General features: G+C 46.9%; 6 protein-coding genes across 6 annotated transcripts; 5 read left to right on the plus strand and 1 right to left on the minus strand.

Annotated features, from left to right (window-relative positions):
* Positions 1-958: 958 nt before the first annotated feature.
* Positions 959-2,434, plus strand: N7508_006473 (M20 family metallopeptidase; the record flags this gene model as incomplete). Its single annotated transcript, XM_058464539.1, has 4 exons — positions 959-1,051; positions 1,106-1,908; positions 1,974-2,113; positions 2,211-2,434. The coding sequence occupies 4 exons, from the start codon at positions 959-961 to the stop codon at positions 2,432-2,434; spliced, it is 1,260 nt and encodes a 419-aa protein (XP_058318392.1).
* Positions 2,435-3,161: 727 nt separating this feature from the next.
* N7508_006474 (uncharacterized protein) lies at positions 3,162-5,019 on the plus strand (the record flags this gene model as incomplete). The annotated part of the gene is made up of 8 exons (XM_058464540.1): positions 3,162-3,286; positions 3,334-3,427; positions 3,486-3,553; positions 3,608-3,664; positions 3,711-3,869; positions 3,924-4,293; positions 4,347-4,754; positions 4,819-5,019. 8 exons carry the CDS (start codon positions 3,162-3,164, stop codon positions 5,017-5,019), a joined length of 1,482 nt encoding a protein of 493 aa, XP_058318393.1.
* Positions 5,020-5,178: 159 nt separating this feature from the next.
* On the minus strand, positions 5,179-6,218 carry N7508_006475 (alpha/beta hydrolase; the record flags this gene model as incomplete). Its single annotated transcript, XM_058464541.1, has 2 exons — positions 5,179-5,994; positions 6,054-6,218. The coding sequence occupies 2 exons, from the start codon at positions 6,216-6,218 to the stop codon at positions 5,179-5,181; spliced, it is 981 nt and encodes a 326-aa protein (XP_058318394.1).
* Positions 6,219-7,438: 1,220 nt separating this feature from the next.
* On the plus strand, positions 7,439-7,775 carry N7508_006476 (uncharacterized protein; the record flags this gene model as incomplete). Its single annotated transcript, XM_058464542.1, has 2 exons — positions 7,439-7,546; positions 7,587-7,775. The coding sequence occupies 2 exons, from the start codon at positions 7,439-7,441 to the stop codon at positions 7,773-7,775; spliced, it is 297 nt and encodes a 98-aa protein (XP_058318395.1).
* A 190-nt stretch (positions 7,776-7,965) lies between these two features.
* Positions 7,966-9,195, plus strand: N7508_006477 (uncharacterized protein; the record flags this gene model as incomplete). Its single annotated transcript, XM_058464543.1, has 1 exon — positions 7,966-9,195. One exon carries the CDS (start codon positions 7,966-7,968, stop codon positions 9,193-9,195), a length of 1,230 nt encoding a protein of 409 aa, XP_058318396.1.
* A 199-nt stretch (positions 9,196-9,394) lies between these two features.
* On the plus strand, positions 9,395-11,613 carry N7508_006478 (uncharacterized protein; the record flags this gene model as incomplete). The annotated part of the gene is made up of 3 exons (XM_058464544.1): positions 9,395-9,485; positions 9,547-9,697; positions 9,744-11,613. 3 exons carry the CDS (start codon positions 9,395-9,397, stop codon positions 11,611-11,613), a joined length of 2,112 nt encoding a protein of 703 aa, XP_058318397.1.
* Positions 11,614-17,614: the final 6,001 nt, after the last annotated feature.

Genomic DNA, 17,614 nt, shown 5'->3' on the forward strand with positions numbered 1-17,614 from the left:
TCCATAATCATCTATCGGGCGATCAGTGAGCCATTGTGCTCTCACCTTCACCCGGGCCAGCAACTTCGAGCGATTACCGCATTGATTCAGCGAATTAGCATGCGCCATCCTCGCCCTCCATTTCCGAGTTGTGCAAACACTTCCGTGGGGGCCAAAATTGTACCCCGGAATACTCATCCTCTGGGTCATCTCGCCTTCGCAACGTTGGCAAGGCAAACACGAGATGCTCTTATTTCTGGATTCCGGTCTGAGATTAAGCACCGTTGCTATAATCCGCCGGTTGTACATTATCTGTGGTCTATACCACTGCCCAAAAGTCATTCCACCCATCCCTTTTGAGGATCGTGGTGGTCATATATGCCAGATGTATTGGCAACGACATAATATAATGCGACCTATTGACGCTCACGACCTGTTTTATTCAGCCTCACGATGTACAATTCCTCAAGCAAATACCACGTTACCATGATATACCATCACTTAATACTGCAGTCAGCTAAAGAATCGTAGAACATGGAGCTTTCTTGCCTTGGTAGTCGGCAGCCATAGTATCGATGCGGGAATCAGCAGAATGGCTGGGTTCCAGCTTGTTATGGCTCTGGCGGAGTACCTGGACGCTTTGAGTCACTTGGAAAGTGCGAGAAGAGTCAACCAGATGGCGATATAGATGCCATTGAGAGCCTTGAGAATGCCGAGTATCGCGGGGAAATTGAACAGGATCTGCCGATTCAAATGCCGGTGTAAGACCGGTGTAAGATCATCAATAAATCTGGGTTACAATTGTGTCAGATATCACAGGTCGGCAATCTGCGGGGGTTGCCGAGATGCGAGACGTTGTGACTTTTCTCCACAGCGGAATGACATCTTGTCTTGGAAGCAGATGCCTTTCTCAGCTGATTATATCTTTTAAAATTACTCGATTCTATTATCGAGTGTGGTCAATCCATCCCAATTGACAATGTTGACCGTGCAAGCACAAACAGAAATCATCCAAAAGGTGCACGGGGCACTGGACAAGTATGAAGCCAAGCTCAGCGACATCAACCAGAGGGTAATGACCACACCATCAATAAGACATAAAGTCAAGAAGACTAACGAGTAGCAGATCTGGTCAACCCCCGAACTAGCATTCAAAGAATACAACGCCCACGACAGCATTTGCACCTTCTTCGAATCGCTCAACGATGCCTACACCGTCACCCGCAAAGCCTACGGCGTCGAAACAGCACTAGAAGTAGCCTACAAACAAGGCAACGGCGGGCGCATCGTCGCCTTTAATGCTGAATACGACGCCCTCCCCGGAATGGGCCACGCCTGCGGCCACAACCTCATAGCAACAAGCAGTATCGCCGCTTTCCTGGCAACAGTCGAAACAATGAAAGCTCTACACAGCAACAACCCCAAAGCCAGCTACGAAGTCCGTCTCTTCGGCACACCCGCCGAAGAAGGCGGCGGCGGCAAACTCCTCCTCATCAACGCAGGCGCCTACAAACCCATCCACGCCTGTTTCATGGTACACCCCTTCCCAATCCTATCCGGTGCGCCAGAGCTGCTGTCATCGAGTTCGTGTATGGGTCAGTATCTCGCGAATGATAAAGTCCGGGTGACATACACTGGTAAACCAGCGCATGCATCTGCGGCGCCGTGGGAGGGTGTTAATGCGCTTGATGCGGTTGTTTCGGCGTATGTGGGAATTTCGATGTTGAGGCAGCAGATTCGGCCGACGGATAAGATTCATGGGGTTGTGTTGCGTGGTGGGGAGAGACCCAACGTTATTCCTGCTTCTACTACTGTTGAGTATTATATTCGGTCCGGGAGTGTGGCTGAGTTGAAGCCTCTCACCGAGAAGGTTGTGAAATGTTTTGAGGCTGCGGCTACTGCTACTGGGTGCTCGGTTGAGTTTGAATGGTATGTACATGTCTTGGACTGGGGATTGGGGTGGGTGGCTGTGTGGTCGCTAATTGGTGACATAGGGAGGCTTCGTACAAGGATATGAAAATCAATCTACCTATCTGCGATAGCTATGTCTCTGCCATGAATGCTATGGGGCATAGTACTATCTTTGATGCAGCGGGACAGGCAGGTGGGCTGAGTGGGGGATCTACTGATATGGGTGGGTGCCTCTAAGTGCGAGCCCTGCAGGGCTTTCGTTCCACTTGTTTCCCACTTATTTTGGATGTCCACATGCTGACGACTATTCTCCTATCTAGGAAATGTCTCCTATGAAGTCCCCAGCTTCCACGGTGGCTTTTACATAGCCACCGACGGCGTCAACCATACGCCACAATTTACGGCGGGTGCGGGTTCAGAGGAAGGCTTTAAGCGCAGCTTGCATTGTGCTGCGGGAATGGCGGTGGTGGCTTGCCGGGATCTAGTCGATGATAGTTTTGCGAAGGCTGTGGAATCTGACTTTGGTACAGATAATACGCTGTAAATCGGGTTAAAACAAAGTAGACTCCGTATTATGGGTCCATCTGGAGTGCGCTATAGATTGAATGGAGAATGTGATATTCGGTTATGGGTCAAAATGGATCAAAATGAACTCGGTAGCTGAGTGGAAAAAAATCACTCTTTCCATGTCCGCCTCATGTGGCGCATATGAAAAAAAAAAAACCGAAAAGATATCGCCACAGCGCCGTTTCATAATGGCATAACGGAACAACGTCGAGCGGTCTTCCATAAAAAGGCAAAAAGGGGCAAAGATAACCACGCAGCATTTCGATATCAGACATCCCCGCATAGAAATTGCCGAGCTGAGTATCCGCTGAGGGGAGAAGTGGATGCACAGTGGGTGCATCTAAACCCTCTCGGAGTCGGTGACAACCCCGATAAAGAACTATGGGGTGCCGAGCAGGTGCAGCTGATTGGCACTCTCGCCAAGTCCCCATTCCGCCTCCACGATTTCAATCGAAATACAGATCTGCACTTGTAAACACAAGCAAGAAACTGAAGTTGTCCCGTTGGTAAAAGCTCCCTTTATCCCCTGGCTCCACCGCGGAAAGTAGCCCGAGGATCTGGACTGGTAGGTTTAAGCGAATTTAGATCCATGGCTTTTTTCCTGTCATAAGTAGGACCCGTGGACCTGCTGCATCTGCTATTTTTCGAGTCATTTGTGCATTTGCTTTTTGTATTTATTTATCACGCAAGCAAACGACCCTACTATGGATGAGAAGAGCCTCAAAGGGGATGGGGAGTCTGTTGGTCGGGACTTTGATTTGGGTCAGGTTCTTGCTGTACAGGCGACTCCTGAAGAGGAGAGGAAGTTATTATGGAAGCTTGATCTTTTGTGAGTATCTTCTTTGCTGTGGGTTGGCGGGTTCTAATTTCTTCCAGTTTGATCCCGTTGATGGGAATTGCATACTTCCTTCAGTTCCTCGATAAACTTGCGCTCAGCCAAGCAACATTATTTGGTTTACGGCAAGACTTGGTATGTATTCTTATTCTCATTGTCGCTTTTCAATTGACTCGTTGGCTAACAGTTATAGAACATGCACGGCAATGAATACTCATGGGCCTCTGCAATCTTTTATTTCGGATATTTCGCTTGGAGTTGGTATGATTTGGAAGATTTTGACCATTCCAATAGACAATTGCTCACTCTAAACAGGCCGAGTTCATATATTATCGTCCGTCTTCCCATTGGAAAGTACCTCGCTGCCTCGGTGTATGTCCTCCACTCCACGACCAAGAATAAGCACTGACAATCCCAGATTCCTATGGGGTGGTATCATGATGTGCCACGCAGCCTGCTCAAACTGGTCCGGACTCATGGTGGTCCGATTCTTCCTCGGAGTAGGAGAAGCCGCCATTGCACCAGGGTTTACATTGATCACAGGAATGTTCTACAGACGTGAGGAACAGCCCCTCCGGTAAACCTCCCTCCAGAATCATCATGGGATGATCCAATTCCTAACAGCTCTTAGTCAATCCGCATGGTTCTTCGGAAACTGCGTCGCCCTATTATTCGGTGCCCTGATCGCCTACGGCATCGGAAACATCAACACAAACACCATCGAGCACTGGAAACTTCTCTTCCTCATCTTCGGTGCCATCACCTCCTTCTACGGCATCGTCCTCCTGTTCCTGCTCCCAGACTCTCCCGCAACAGCTGTCTTCCTCAAGCCCCACGAGCGCGCCATTGCCGTGAAGCGAACATTGAAGAACAAGACTGGTGTCATGGATACTGGTGTATTCAAGTGGTCCCAGGCTGTGCAAGCCCTAACAGATCCCCAAACCTGGTTCCTGGTTTTGTGGTCATTCACTACCAACCTAGCGAATGGTGGCCTCACTAGTGTTCGTATCATGGTTCACATTCTATCCATACCGCATACTGATACAAATCGCAGTTCACATCAATCATCATCGCCGGTTTCGGATTCTCCGATCTCAAGGCTCTCGTCATGCAGATGCCCCAAGGCGGTGCCCAGATCGTGTTTTTGATCACCACTTCGACGATCGCGACCTTCATCCCATCATCCCGTATTCTGGGGATGATTCTCAACGTCATTGTCGCTGTTATCGGAACTCTTCTCATTTGGAAGCTCAACGACGACAATCTCGCGGGACGAATGGTCGGCTTGACGCTTTCTTGTGTCTTTGCGATCAATTTGCCTATCTCGTTGAGTATCGTTACCTCCAACGTGGCTGGTTTCTCTAAGAAGAGTGTTACTGGCTCGTTAATCTTCATTGCGTACTGCGTTGGAAACATCGTTGGTCCTCAGTTCTTCCTTTCTTCGGAGGAGCCCGCGTACCCGGTAAGTTGATATATCTCTTGAAATTTGACAGCTCGCGATACCTTGACTGACTTTTGTTTTCTAGACTGGAATTAAAGCTTCTATGTCAGGATTGGTGCTGAGCATCTTCTTCCTCTTGTGCTTGTACTGCTACTACGTGTATGAGAACCGTCGGCGTGATAAGCTCTATGGATCACCTGAGGAGATAACTGAAGGAGCTGAGTTGCAGGATGAGTTGTCTAACAAGACGGATCGTGAGATTGAGAGTTTCAGATATCTAATCTGAGGAACTTACATGTTAAATTTACGAACGTAACCTTTTAAGAAAAGAAATACTGAGTGCATCATTTTCAAGACAGAATGTGCAAGAAAGAGTAACTATGCCCTCGCGGCTTCAAAGCATCAAAAGAAAGCCAATTGCAGTATCTCAAAATCGTTTAGGAGACTATTCCAACCATGTATCAAGCGCAGCCCGCAAAGCATCAACAAGCCACTTTTCCTTAAACGAAGTATCAACATCAAATCCATGCCCACCAGGCCGGAGGCAAAGAACCAAGTTATCAACACCCTGCTTCCCTTGCAAAGTAACTTTCGCCTTGCTAACGAACCGATCACTAACATCTGCAAGAACATCATCGTCATCAGTGCCATGAATGATAGCCAATCCACCACGCGGCAGTTTCGTATCAGGATGATCCAAGCGCTGCAACGCGAACAGTTTCTCTCGATGAGGCGAGCCTTCAGAGCCTCGAGTATAGAATTTCGGACCGCGACGATGACACGAAATAGCAAATTGCAACGTAGCACGTCGAACCTCTAGATCGGACGATTCAACATATCCAGGCGGTAGACTCGTGAGATACTCATCGATGAACGAAGACGGAACTTCGGCGTTCTCCGGACACACACTCGAGGGGAATAAAGCAGGTGGATCCCAACTAAGTTGCGGATAAGCGGCCGTGCCAGCGCGAAGCTGGTCCGGGTAGGACAGTGTGAGATAGATACTAAGTATTCCACCCGCAGAGTCTCCGGCAGCGAGCACGCGATCAAGATCGAGGTCGATCTGGTGTGGAGAAAGGATCTTCGTTAGGGCTTCGGAATGGAGCCATGTCCAGAAATCGTCGACGTCTTCTAGGATTTGGACTCCTGTTGCTTCGGGGAGGAGACGGTAGTTTGGAGAGACTATTACTGCGTTGTGGGCTTCTGCTAGTTCTAGGACCCATTTTGGGAACCAGTCTGCGTAGATTGAGTCGCCTCTTGACTAGAATGTAGCGTTGTTAGGGGGGTGTCGTATAGTTATAGTTGGACCGCGGTACATACCAGTCCTCCACCGTGAAATCGAGCGATGACAGGGGTCTTTCTGGTTGTATCCAGTGACTCTGAAGCCAAAATATCTGCTCGTATGTCATGGCCATCGACTGTTTTGTAGATTGTTTGGATGATGTTGAAATTGTCGAACTTCTGGCCGAACCTGGCGGCTGTCATCTTTGCGTCTTTCAATAAGCACAATTCAATGAGAGAGTTTTTTGAGAATTATACTTCTCTGCCATTTGAAAAAGCCATAAGCTTACTTATAAATGCTCGAATCTAGTGTTTGCATACATGTGAGGCTGTGAAAGCGGGGCTAACTTGGTGTGCAAACATAATATACGGCAACCTTATTGGCCAGGGTGTTTGCACTTTGACCAAACTCGTATCTAGGCGTTTGTGCTGTTTGACTGGGTATCTGTATATTGATTTAGACACAAGGCTATATTCGGTGGCTTTACTCTGCTAAACTTAATATTGTTGCTTAATTTAACTAATTTTAGGTTGCTACACTAAAATTTAACTCTATTTATATAGAGCAATATTAAAAGGACCACCTCAGGATGCTATTCGGACCCCCTTTCCACTCGCTAAGCCTCATTAGGCCTGCTGCAGTAACTGTATTCCCAATGTATTATTTTGTCAAACAGTATTAGTTGACACGGTGAGCGGGGCGCTGGAAACCGCTCCCATTGCACCGCCCCTCTGCCGTCCCCGACCGCCTGCCCACCTCCGTCGTCCCCCTGCCCCTTCCGGTATGGCGCCCTCCCTCCTGCCCCCGTTCGGGTTTAGTGCCGTCCCTGGCCGCTTTTACTGCCCTGCCCACCTGCCGTCCATCTATAAAAGACCGCTCGCCCTCTCCTCCTCTTGTCGACGCACTTTCTCTTCTCTTTCCCCCCTTCTGCCCCCCCCTTTCCCCCTTTCTTTCTCGCCCCCACCGTTGCCTACGCATTAGCTTTCAGCCCGACGCACTGCCCCTTTCATTTTAGAGATGCCGCTCGATCCGACACCGTGGTCGTTCTGACCAGCGTGGGCTGCAATGCTATCCAGTCCCCCAGGAGCAGGAGCACTGGGGTGATCCAGCTATCCACCGCATCGCGTGATTGTGTGTCAACACTCCATTTTCCAAAGAAGTCTACAAAGTCATCTAGATCGCTTTCTACTGGTGACGCCTTGCCGTTGCGCGGTCTCCCCAATTGCCCTCCTCGATCCTCGATGCTGCATGCTCCGCTTCATCCGCCCCATCTCAGGCCCCATCTGAGGTTACATTGCACAGCCCTTGGCGCCGCAAATCTCCTTTCGGCCGCCTGTTAGCAAATGCCTCGACCTCGCATCTGTCGTCATCGTCGGCGTCTCCGGTCTCTCCGCACCCAATCGATGAATCTCGAAAGAAAACCATGGCGATGCGAGCCAATAGCGAAAATACCGCACACTCGCCTGACCTCGGTCGATGCTGCATCATGCGGCCAATGCTGGACTGCAACTGCGGGCACAATGCAACGATCGTACCGTCACCTACCGAATGGAGAACAGGCTGACTACTAGTGTGGACATACGTCGCAAAGGCCATCAGCGAGGGTAGCGGGAATAGTTACCGGTGAACTACAGCCCATGGTTGTGAAACTAGTGTGGTCTTGCGTCTTGGATGCAGTGGCCTGGATTGCAGGAGCTGGCCGAGACTTTCTGCGCTGGGTAGAAGGCGGATTCCCCCTCACGGGCGACCGTCGTCTATAAAAGAGACTAGAATCCACCTAAATGGCAAAACCGGAATTCAAAACCCCCTTCAAATTCTCCTCTCCCCTACACCTTGTCCCCTGTCACCTATCCCTCATCCCCAGTTCCGTGTTCTCTGCCAGTTTCCCTGTTCTATGAGTGCCCACAATCACCACATCCCGAAGACTTTTTCAGCCCTCTCTTCCACACAATGTCAAACGCTAGTTTTCGCCTGGAATCCTTTCGGCCATGGAATCCTTTCCAGGACAAAGCCCAGCCTCTGCAAGATTCTCTCGATATTTGCCGCTACCCAAGTCCTGTCTCGATGACCGCCACCCCACCTCTCTCTAATCCCGTCTCAAAGAGTCAAAAAAGTCATTCCTACAAACCTGGCCAGCATCCCCTTCCTGCCCGCCCCCCGTTGGAGGTTTGCTTGGATGGCGGTCTACATTCGGACGTTCAAACAACTCGACACGAGCCGGAGGATTTGGGCCGCACCACCTCCAGTCCTCACGCTAAGACTTTCGACTCTGAAGACATTTTGCAATTGCAAGACATACCAGGCACCGAAGACGTTGATTCTGCCACAATGCCCGATAATGTTTGTCTGGGTGCTAAGCATCGATTCCCCGGTTTCAGGTCGTGCGACTTAGAGCCTGCCGTTATTGCTGGTCAGCACCCGCAAGCTGTCGATTCCGGAAACCCTACCCGGACTAGAGAGCTTCCAGACCCTGAAACAATCGATCCCGCAATTCTAGACGATCATGCCTTTCCAGGTGGTGAGCAGACCGAAGCAACGGAAAATATCACCGGCATCGCAACATGTCCAGACGGATTTCTCTTGGAGTGCTCCCGCTCTCCGAATCAAGATCCACCTCTTCAATCCAGGCGACAGCATGGAAAGGGAACAGCGGTTCCTGGTCGCCAGTCCAAAATAAATAAACGTTCGAGTGCTGGGAGGAGATATTCAAAAAATGGTGCTGGCCGGCCTAATGAAGAGCCTCATTGTCGCAGCAGCGTTTCGTTTCTTACCGTTCGTGCTCAATTCTCGGCCCTTCCCGTCGAAGACCGGCTAGAGTTCCTGTCCTGGTTGTTTGAGGGTGCTTTATCTCATTGTATTTCTACGCCTTTGAGCACAGATACCACTGTATCAAGATGCATCGCAAACCAAGATTCAGATATGACATACGACTGTGACCAGCTAAGCCCAAATACCGAACTAGTTGATGCGCAGCATACCCCTTGTACGAGAAAAGGTTTACCATGGTCCGTGGATGAAGTGTCTTTATTGGTGAAGCTCAGGGAAGAACAGAATCTTGCTTGGTCGGAGGTGACGAGACAGTTTGCACAGAAATTCCCCGGAAGGAGCAAAGGGTCTCTACAGGTGTGCTGGAGCACGACGCTCAAGAAACAGCGGCTCTCTTTGGCGGATGTCGCGTAGAAAATGCCATCTTTATCAATACCCAAGGACAATGCGCCGATAATCGGTAGTTACAACACCAGATTCTAAATTAAGCCCAAATGACATACATTTGTATGGGAAAGTGGATTTCCCTGCGACCAAGAAACCCCCTCCTTATGCTGAGAGTCAGGCACTAACCCCCCGGCGTAATCTCCAGACAACGCGTGGTAGTTTGAACATGGCATCGACAAACCACTCTGGCGTCAACTATGGAGCCCAGGTGGGGGTCAATTATGGCTCATTCACGGCAGACTTCCATCTGCCTTCCGGTGAGTCGCTGGAACCTGACTGGGTCAAGGTCGACTGACTAATAGCCGCTTCTCACCCTAGAGCGACCAGAAACCCCACCCAGCCCTCTATCGACTGTCCCGTTCACGCGCGATCCAGACTTTGTCAGTCGCGACACACTTCTCCTTCAGATTCAGGAGAAAAGCTCTGTCCAGGGGTCAAGGATAGCACTTGTTGGCCTTGGCGGTGTTGGGTTAGTGTATAGCGGCCAGTGGTGGTTTATTGCTAACAACTAGCAGGAAATCGCAACTTGCCATCGAATACTCCTACCAGGCCCGATCCCAATCGCGGGCGACATGGGTTTTCTGGGTCCATGCGAGCAGCGTAGCCCGTTTCGAACAAAGTTTCCGGGACATAGCAGACCAAGTTAAAATCTCCGGGCGCCAGAATCTTCAGATCAATATATTCAAACTAGTCGAAAATTGGCTCCGGGATGAGAAGAAGGGAAAATGGATTCTTATCCTTGATAATATCGACGACGATGTGTTTCTTCGCAAGCCCCCGGCGACGGGCCCGGAGGCCAAGATATACGATCATAGTAATGCCCCGACGAAGCCATTATTGGAATACCTTCCTCGAAGCCTATGTGGATCTATTCTTATCACAAGTCGGACCAGAGAAGTGGCTTTGAAAATGGTCGATTATAAGGACCTCATTGAAGTTAAACCAATGGAAGATTCCGAGGCGCTGGAACTTCTCCAAAGAAAGCTTGATCTGTTAGGGGAAAGCCAAGAGAGCCAACAGCTAGTGAAAGAGCTCGAGTTTATGCCGCTAGCAATTGTACAGGCAGCAAGCTATATTCAAAAACTAGCGCCTCGCTGCTCGGTATCGCAGTACCTAAGAGACTTTCAAAAGAGTGACCGCGAAGCGATAAGGCTTCTTAAAAATGAGGCGGGCCATCTCTACCGGGACTGGGAGGCAAAGAACTCAATTCTGGTTACGTGGCAAATATCGTTCGATCATATTCGCCAGACAAAGCCATCTGCAGCGGATTTGCTTTCTCTCATGAGCTTTTTCGACCCGCAAGGAATTCCAGAGAACCTTGTCCGGCTTCAACCTGAGACCAACTGCAAATCAAGTTCAGAGCTCTTGAACGACTCCAGTGATGGGGAGACATCTGGATCTGATGTAGGAGACGATTTTGAAGATGATATCACGACACTCAGGGATTATTCATTTATCTCTCTTGGTGATAACAGCGCATTACTCACGATGCATCGGCTAGTACAACTGACTATGCGTATATGGTTAAAAACGCATGGAAGAATGGGTCAATGGAGGGAGAAGTTCATCAGCAATCTGTACCAAGAATTCCCCACCGGTCAATATAAAAATTGGGAAAAATGCCGGTCGCTCTTTCCTCATGTTCGATCAGCAATGTCCCAACGGCCGGAATCACAAAAGTCTCTAATAAAATGGGCTATACTCCTTTATAGAGGTGCATGGTATGCGTCGGAAAGCGGTAATATCGCAGACGTGAGGGAAATGGCAGCGAAATCGAGAAAGCAGATGGTGAAATTATTGGGCGCCGATGATGAAACAGCCCTTAAGAGTACTGCGATGTTAGCAACAGCATACTCGCTTGAGGGCCGATGGGAGGAGGCGGAAAAGCTCGATGTGCAGGTGATGGAGACTCGCACGACGAAGCTCGGCGAGGACCATCTTGACACGCTGACAAGCATGGACAACCTCGCATTGACCTACTGGGACCAGGGTCGGTGGGATGAGGCCGAGCAGCTCCAGGCGCAGGTGACAAAGACTCGCAAGACGAGACTCGGCGAGGACCATCCCGACACGCTGACGAGCATGAACAACCTCGCGATGACCTACTGGAAGCAGGCCCGGTGGGAGGGGGCCGAGCAGCTCCAGGTGCTGGTGATGGAGACTCGCAAGACGAAGCTCGGCGAGGACCATCTTGACACGCTGACAAGCATGGACAACCTCGCTTTCACCTGGAAATCTTCAGGGCACAATGCCCAAGCTCTCAACTTATTGCGAAATTGTTTAGCCAAGCGGAAACAAAAACTAGGTCTCAATCATCCCAAGACATTATCTACTTCTGAAACCTTGCTGGAATGGGAAACGCAGCAGCTGAATATCAATGCGTAGATAAGACAAACACTTGATATAACGCTTTGCACAGCAATTTCTGCTTTTGTTGTAATTTCATAGAACAATCTCTGTATTATAGATTGACTCAGTGCAAGCCAAGCGCAGGGCTTGACCTCGTCATTTTGGCGAACTTCGCTGCCAAGAGATTGATAGCAAGGATGACGGAAGTGGTCAAACGAGCGAGCTATAAGGCTATACTGTAAGGCTCCGGGGTGGCAGTATTTTTGACAGGGGAATTCATGTAATTTATCAGAAGTAAATTCTAAAATGTCAACCACAACAGTCCGAAATCGAAAGTTCATTCGTAATTAACTTAATACCAAGCTTCATGAAATCAGATACAAGGTAGTTTCAACTGTTTTATTGATTGTTAGACCTGATTCATTATCAAAATTTGTGTAGATACCAGAACAGTGTTAAATAACGGTAAAAAACGTGGCTGAATAATCAGTTTATACGACCAAACAAGGAAGGTCTTGGCATAATTATGAAATTGCGGGGGACCGCATGGGGGACCGCAAAGGACCACGGGGGACCGTGGTGCGGTCCTGACTACTTTGAAAAAAGACCAAAGACCGCATGGTCCGGTCCCGGTCCTCAAAGTTGGGACCGGACCCGGTCCTTGCCGAGGTCTACTCGTCCACCCGTCAACCCTGGCCTCCTTGTTTCTCCACCGGTCCTATACTGCGGGCACTGCTGTCGACCGGAACGTCACAGCCTGAAGCACTGTCGTGCAGGATACTACTGGCGACCGAGAACACTGTCGTTTTTTGGATTACCCTGTTTGGGATCTTGTATATTCCTAATTACTATTGTCTAGGATACATTGAGGAGGGGCTGCAAAGAATCCAAGATCGTGAGAAGTCTGGGGATTAAATAAATTTATAGATAGATAAGTAAGTGAATAACCAGTTACCTGCCTACGCGCAACCAAGGTTACCGGGAGATTTCTTCCCGTCACTGGAGATTGATTCTCGTTGTAAGTAAAGCAACGATGTAGCTGATGCAGTTTAGATTCAAGTAACAAGAATTGAGATTCTCCTGGAGGATAATTCCATAACACAGGCAAGGAAATATGAACCAATTCCTGTCAGGACGGATATCTCATATCCGCTAGGCCTTCTTCCAAATTCCATTTATTTTCACATAAGTACCATTGTCGACACAGTTGGGGCATGGATCCCTTTTGGTTGTCTTGCCGAGATGCTCTGTCTTCTTGATGATGCCGCAATTGTTGCAGCCATTAAGCGCCGTGACCCTTGGGGGAGAATCAACTCTATGCCTGCACAGGTGCTCGATTGTCTCAATGAGTTCCTAACACATGATGTCTCTAATGCTCATTCATATCAGCTTAAGCGATTCCGTCTAGTGATGATAAACTCACTCTGATACTGGGCGTAATTTCAGGATTGAGATGAAGTCCTAGACGTTGGATGTTGAGGGTGCTAGGGAAGTGTTGTTCTCCTTGACTGCTAATTTCGAGAATGGTGGTGAACAGAAAAATCGAGGAATTCAGGCGTATTTATAGACTTTCCTGGGAGGCTTGAGCGCTCATTCATGACTGAGCAAGTTGTTCGCATGTTGGATCTACGAACATTTCATAAACAATACCGCCCTTGACGGCGCACGGCCGCAGCTCTGGTAGCGGCTGGCCCACTGTGGGCCAGCGGCTACACGGTCAAAGAACATGTCTAATTGCAGCTCTAGGCGCCGTCATCTCTGACGTGGCCCGGCGGCGAATTAGATATATTCCAGTACTCGAAGAATTGTTGGACCGAAATTATTAGGCTTCCGCACGACCCAGCGGGACCCGGACCCAGCCTAGACCCAGACCCGGCTGGGTCCGGGTCTGGGTCCAAAATCTTAACCCAGTACTGGGTTCTGGGTTACCTCCCTCAACCCAGACCCAGTGCTGGGTACCCAATTGGGTAACAAACAGGACAAACATGCTAGAGATTTTGACTACATAAATTATACAAATTCTTCTTGTAATTTTAGGTATTCTTATTACATCTTATCCTTGATTCTTCATAATCCTGGTAGAAGTCTAGAGAGAATATACTTATTTAAGCTAGTATTAATTAAGGAGTAAAGGCGTTGAATTAGCTATCTAGTGATATTCAAAAGTATCATCCTCTCGCTGTTTACGCTTCCGTCCTAATGCTCGTAGCTATGTACTATTCTCTGGCAGTTAAGGTTCAGAAGTCTTATCCCCGATATCATCCATCACTATAACCTCCTTTTCTAATTTATCAGGCTCTTCAGTATCACTTATTGGCTCTATCTCAATCTCGTCATGTTTCTTATCTTTCTCCTCTCTTGCTGCTTCAATTTTATCGCGAGTGAAGAATTCTTCAAGGCGCTTTGCATCCTGCTCTTCAAGATCGAATCTTGAAGTACAAAGGAACATTATAAGCTCTTGAATTGTTTCGGACTTTATTCTTCCTCGGCGGTAATAGCAGACGTCTCGGGCTATATTAAAGAGTCTCTCTACACTAGCACCTATTGCTGGTATTGAGAGAAAGTCTCTTGCAAGAGCTGCAATTGCTGGGAAGCGGTGTTGATTATCCCTCCAAAAGCTAAGAGGGCGGATATCAACTATGTCTATTAACTAGTTAGTCAAGAACAAAGATCATATATAAACTTTACTAACCACTATCTAGATATTGTGTTAACTTATCTATGACTCCCGTTAGCTGTTTTTTACCACTATTTAACATCTTATTAAGCTTCGAGCTTGATCTAGGTAGATCTTTTAAGGGTAGTGACTCTTGGCTATTGGAAAGTTAAGCTTGATATAGTGTAAGAGCCTTTTGGAAAGACCTTCGATACTGGTCACGCCACTCTTGTTCCCAATTATTAGTAAGAAAGAATTGAAACTTATTGATAGGCGCAAGCATTGTGTAGATCGCAAAGATATACCCTCGAACATGATTAGTCTACGAGTAATACTTATTAAGTTTTAATCGACTTACTTTAAGCGTATTAAATATCTCAGTCTTCTATAAAACACGCTTTCGCTTAAGCTATTTTATTGATTGCTTAAGATACTCAAAGAGCTTATTATAGATATTGAAAGTATAATATATAGTGATATCCCGGGTCTTTGAAAGTTGCAAAGTAAAATCAAAGAATAGCTCTATGATATGAAGAAGATAGTCGATTTGACGCCACTCTTTAGTGTCGGGTAATAGATCAAGACGCGTATACTCTTCACAAAAAGGGCTGAAGATAGACTATAGTCTCTTCGCGCGATAGAGCATAAGAAAGGTAGAGTTCTATCGGGTCTTCACGTCTTAGATCGGGGCAAGCTTTACGTTTTGGGTCTATAGGCCATAGAATATCTCTCGTCGCTAGGGACTAGTGTTAATATAAATTGCGAGGTAGCGAATCTTGTTGAGTGTAGAAGAGACCCCTTGCTACTATTGTTGTGCGTTCTCTTGCGCCATTCTAGATTGCTGCTTAGTCCACTTTGTTTCTATAGTATCATTTTTTGGAACTGCCTTGATATGCCTAAGAAGCTAGTTAAGGCTAAGCTGAATAACGTAGGCTAGGTAAGGGATTCGAATAATGATAACACCCTCTAGTAGAACTTGCTGAAGGCTCTTAACAAGAGTCTTGTTGTTTGATACATTATCTATAGTCAAGCCAAATACTCGGTCTTTAATTCTATGCTTATAAAGGGTTTCTATTAGGGTATTACTTAGGTTTACACTAGAATGCGTCCCATAAATAGGTTTGAAATCTAAGAGTACTTCCCGATATACCTAATCACGATCGATAAAGTAGCTAGTGATAGCTATAAATACCTATGAATATAGAGACGTCTAGCAATCGAGGGCAATAGAGATCTTTGAGCTAGCTAGAAGTAGCTTAAGCACACGCTTTTGCCGGCTACTAACTGAAGTTTGTAGCCGGCGACGAATCGTATCCGCAGAGGGGATAAATAGAGTAGATTGGGAAGTGCGAGCTATCTAAATTAGGCTCTAGAATTTAGGGTGCTTAATAAGATGAAATAGAAGTCGATTAAGAGATAGGAATGATAAAATCTCTTCTTCCTAGGCTTCTTGCGAGAAAGAAGCCATAGTCGTATTATTATCCTAGAGGAGTTTAGTAAGTGTAAGTCTTCAAATTCTAGAGAACTTACCGCTTTTTTGAGAAACTTTGTTATCTCTGCTGTAGGTCCACGCTTAGCCTTTTGATATGCTGCACTCTTAATATGCTTTGACATAGAGGATATGCTATAATACTATACTTTCTGATCGGCTGCACGAGTATAGAGAATATAGGGATGCTCAAGAATCTGGCCACAATTCTTATATATAACCTTTGGTGCTCCGTTTATGGTATATGCAACCTGGTCGAATTTGCTCTAGATCTCAGCCTGGTGGCTTGAATCCTAGTGTATTTTTTTTCTTCCTTCCAAAATCGGTCTGTAGCCACCAATCTACCTATTCACTATAAGTTATTTCGTCGTAAAGAATATACGCCTTTCTCCGATTAGGTCTAACGCGTATAAGGGAGGTAGGGGGTGCCAAGGGAATAACTAGACGAAGGAATTTAGGGTCGATAGACTCGAGATCGAATATTTGCTGGCTGATAGATGGATTAGGAGTGCTAAGGCGGTTTGAAGGGGTAAGGTAACCAAGATTGCCTATATCTCCATTATAGATAGATGATATAAGGTTAGATCGCTGACTCTAGGACATAGTAATAGAATGAATAAACAATATGTTCTGTAAAAAGTAAGGGGTAGGAGAGGAAGGCAATACCTACAAAAATTTGAAGATATAGTAGCTTCGTAGCTAGTAGAGAGCTGAATAAACGAGTCAACTCGTCAAAAGCAAATATACTACTTTTATCTAATTGGTAGGTATGGCGGGTAGAAGTGGGTATAACCCAACGGAACCTAAGAGGACCTAGCCGGACCCAGTAAAACCTAGCGAAACCTAGCAATAACCCAGGAAAACCTAGCGAAACCTAGCAATAACCTAGCAATAACCCAGCAATAACCTAGGAAACCCTAGAAATAACCCAATTCCCACCCCAATTCTGCAAGAATGATCTCAAAAAATTTCAACCTAGCCCTCAACTTTAATCGGGGGGCCACCCCCCGATGAATTTTGAACCATTAAACTAGCACTTGAAGTAATACTAAATACTTTCCCACTAATAAAAATTCGATAATTCATTCGATATATAATATCTTAATATCCTAGAATTTCTTTTAATTAGATCAAGGTTAGTAGTGTAAGTGTCAGGACCACTATATAGACCTAACCGCCTAGGCCAACTAGGCCAGTCGAGAGGAGATAGTTTTTCCGCCGAAATAAAGTGTTACGTAACCCATAGTTATACTTCAGCATTCTCCGCTAGGCCTTTTAAGGACCAGCGTTTATTCTATCTCAATACAAAATATATTGTATTACACGCATTAGACTAGGCTTCTACCTCGCTTACCTATTCCTACCCCGAGACTACTGCGTGGTCTCACAGTAAAACTTTAGAGTTAAAGAGTTGCACTTACTTGGGGCTGGATTCAAAATATATTTCTATAACTTGAAGCATGTTAGTTCACCTAACTACTTAAACACCACTATAACTACAAAATTTATACATTCTAATGCGTAATTAACTAGTAAGGATATCCTATCGATTCATATAAGCTATTATCTTTTTTGAATTACTATCGAAGAAGTTCATTTATGTTAGCTTTCACTGAAACAGCAAAAAATACTAAGATTACATATTGATTAGTTAGCAGGTTTATAACCGCCAAGACCTTGATTTTATGCAAAGTTGCTGGGGCCCCAATGGGTACCCAGTCTGGGTCCTGGGTCGGGTCCGGGTTACCTAGCCTCGACCCAGACCCGGGCTGGGTCTGGGGCTGGGTCCAATACTTGGACCCAGACCTGGGTCCTGCGGAAGCCTAGAAATTATGTGCTGCTGCACAGGCTTTTTGTTGAAGCAAATACTGGATGACTGCCCCACTTTTCGG

This window comes from Penicillium antarcticum, assembly GCF_028974205.1.
Source record: "Penicillium antarcticum strain IBT 31339 chromosome Unknown utg000006l_segment0_segment0, whole genome shotgun sequence".
Lineage (NCBI taxonomy): Eukaryota > Fungi > Ascomycota > Eurotiomycetes > Eurotiales > Aspergillaceae > Penicillium > Penicillium antarcticum.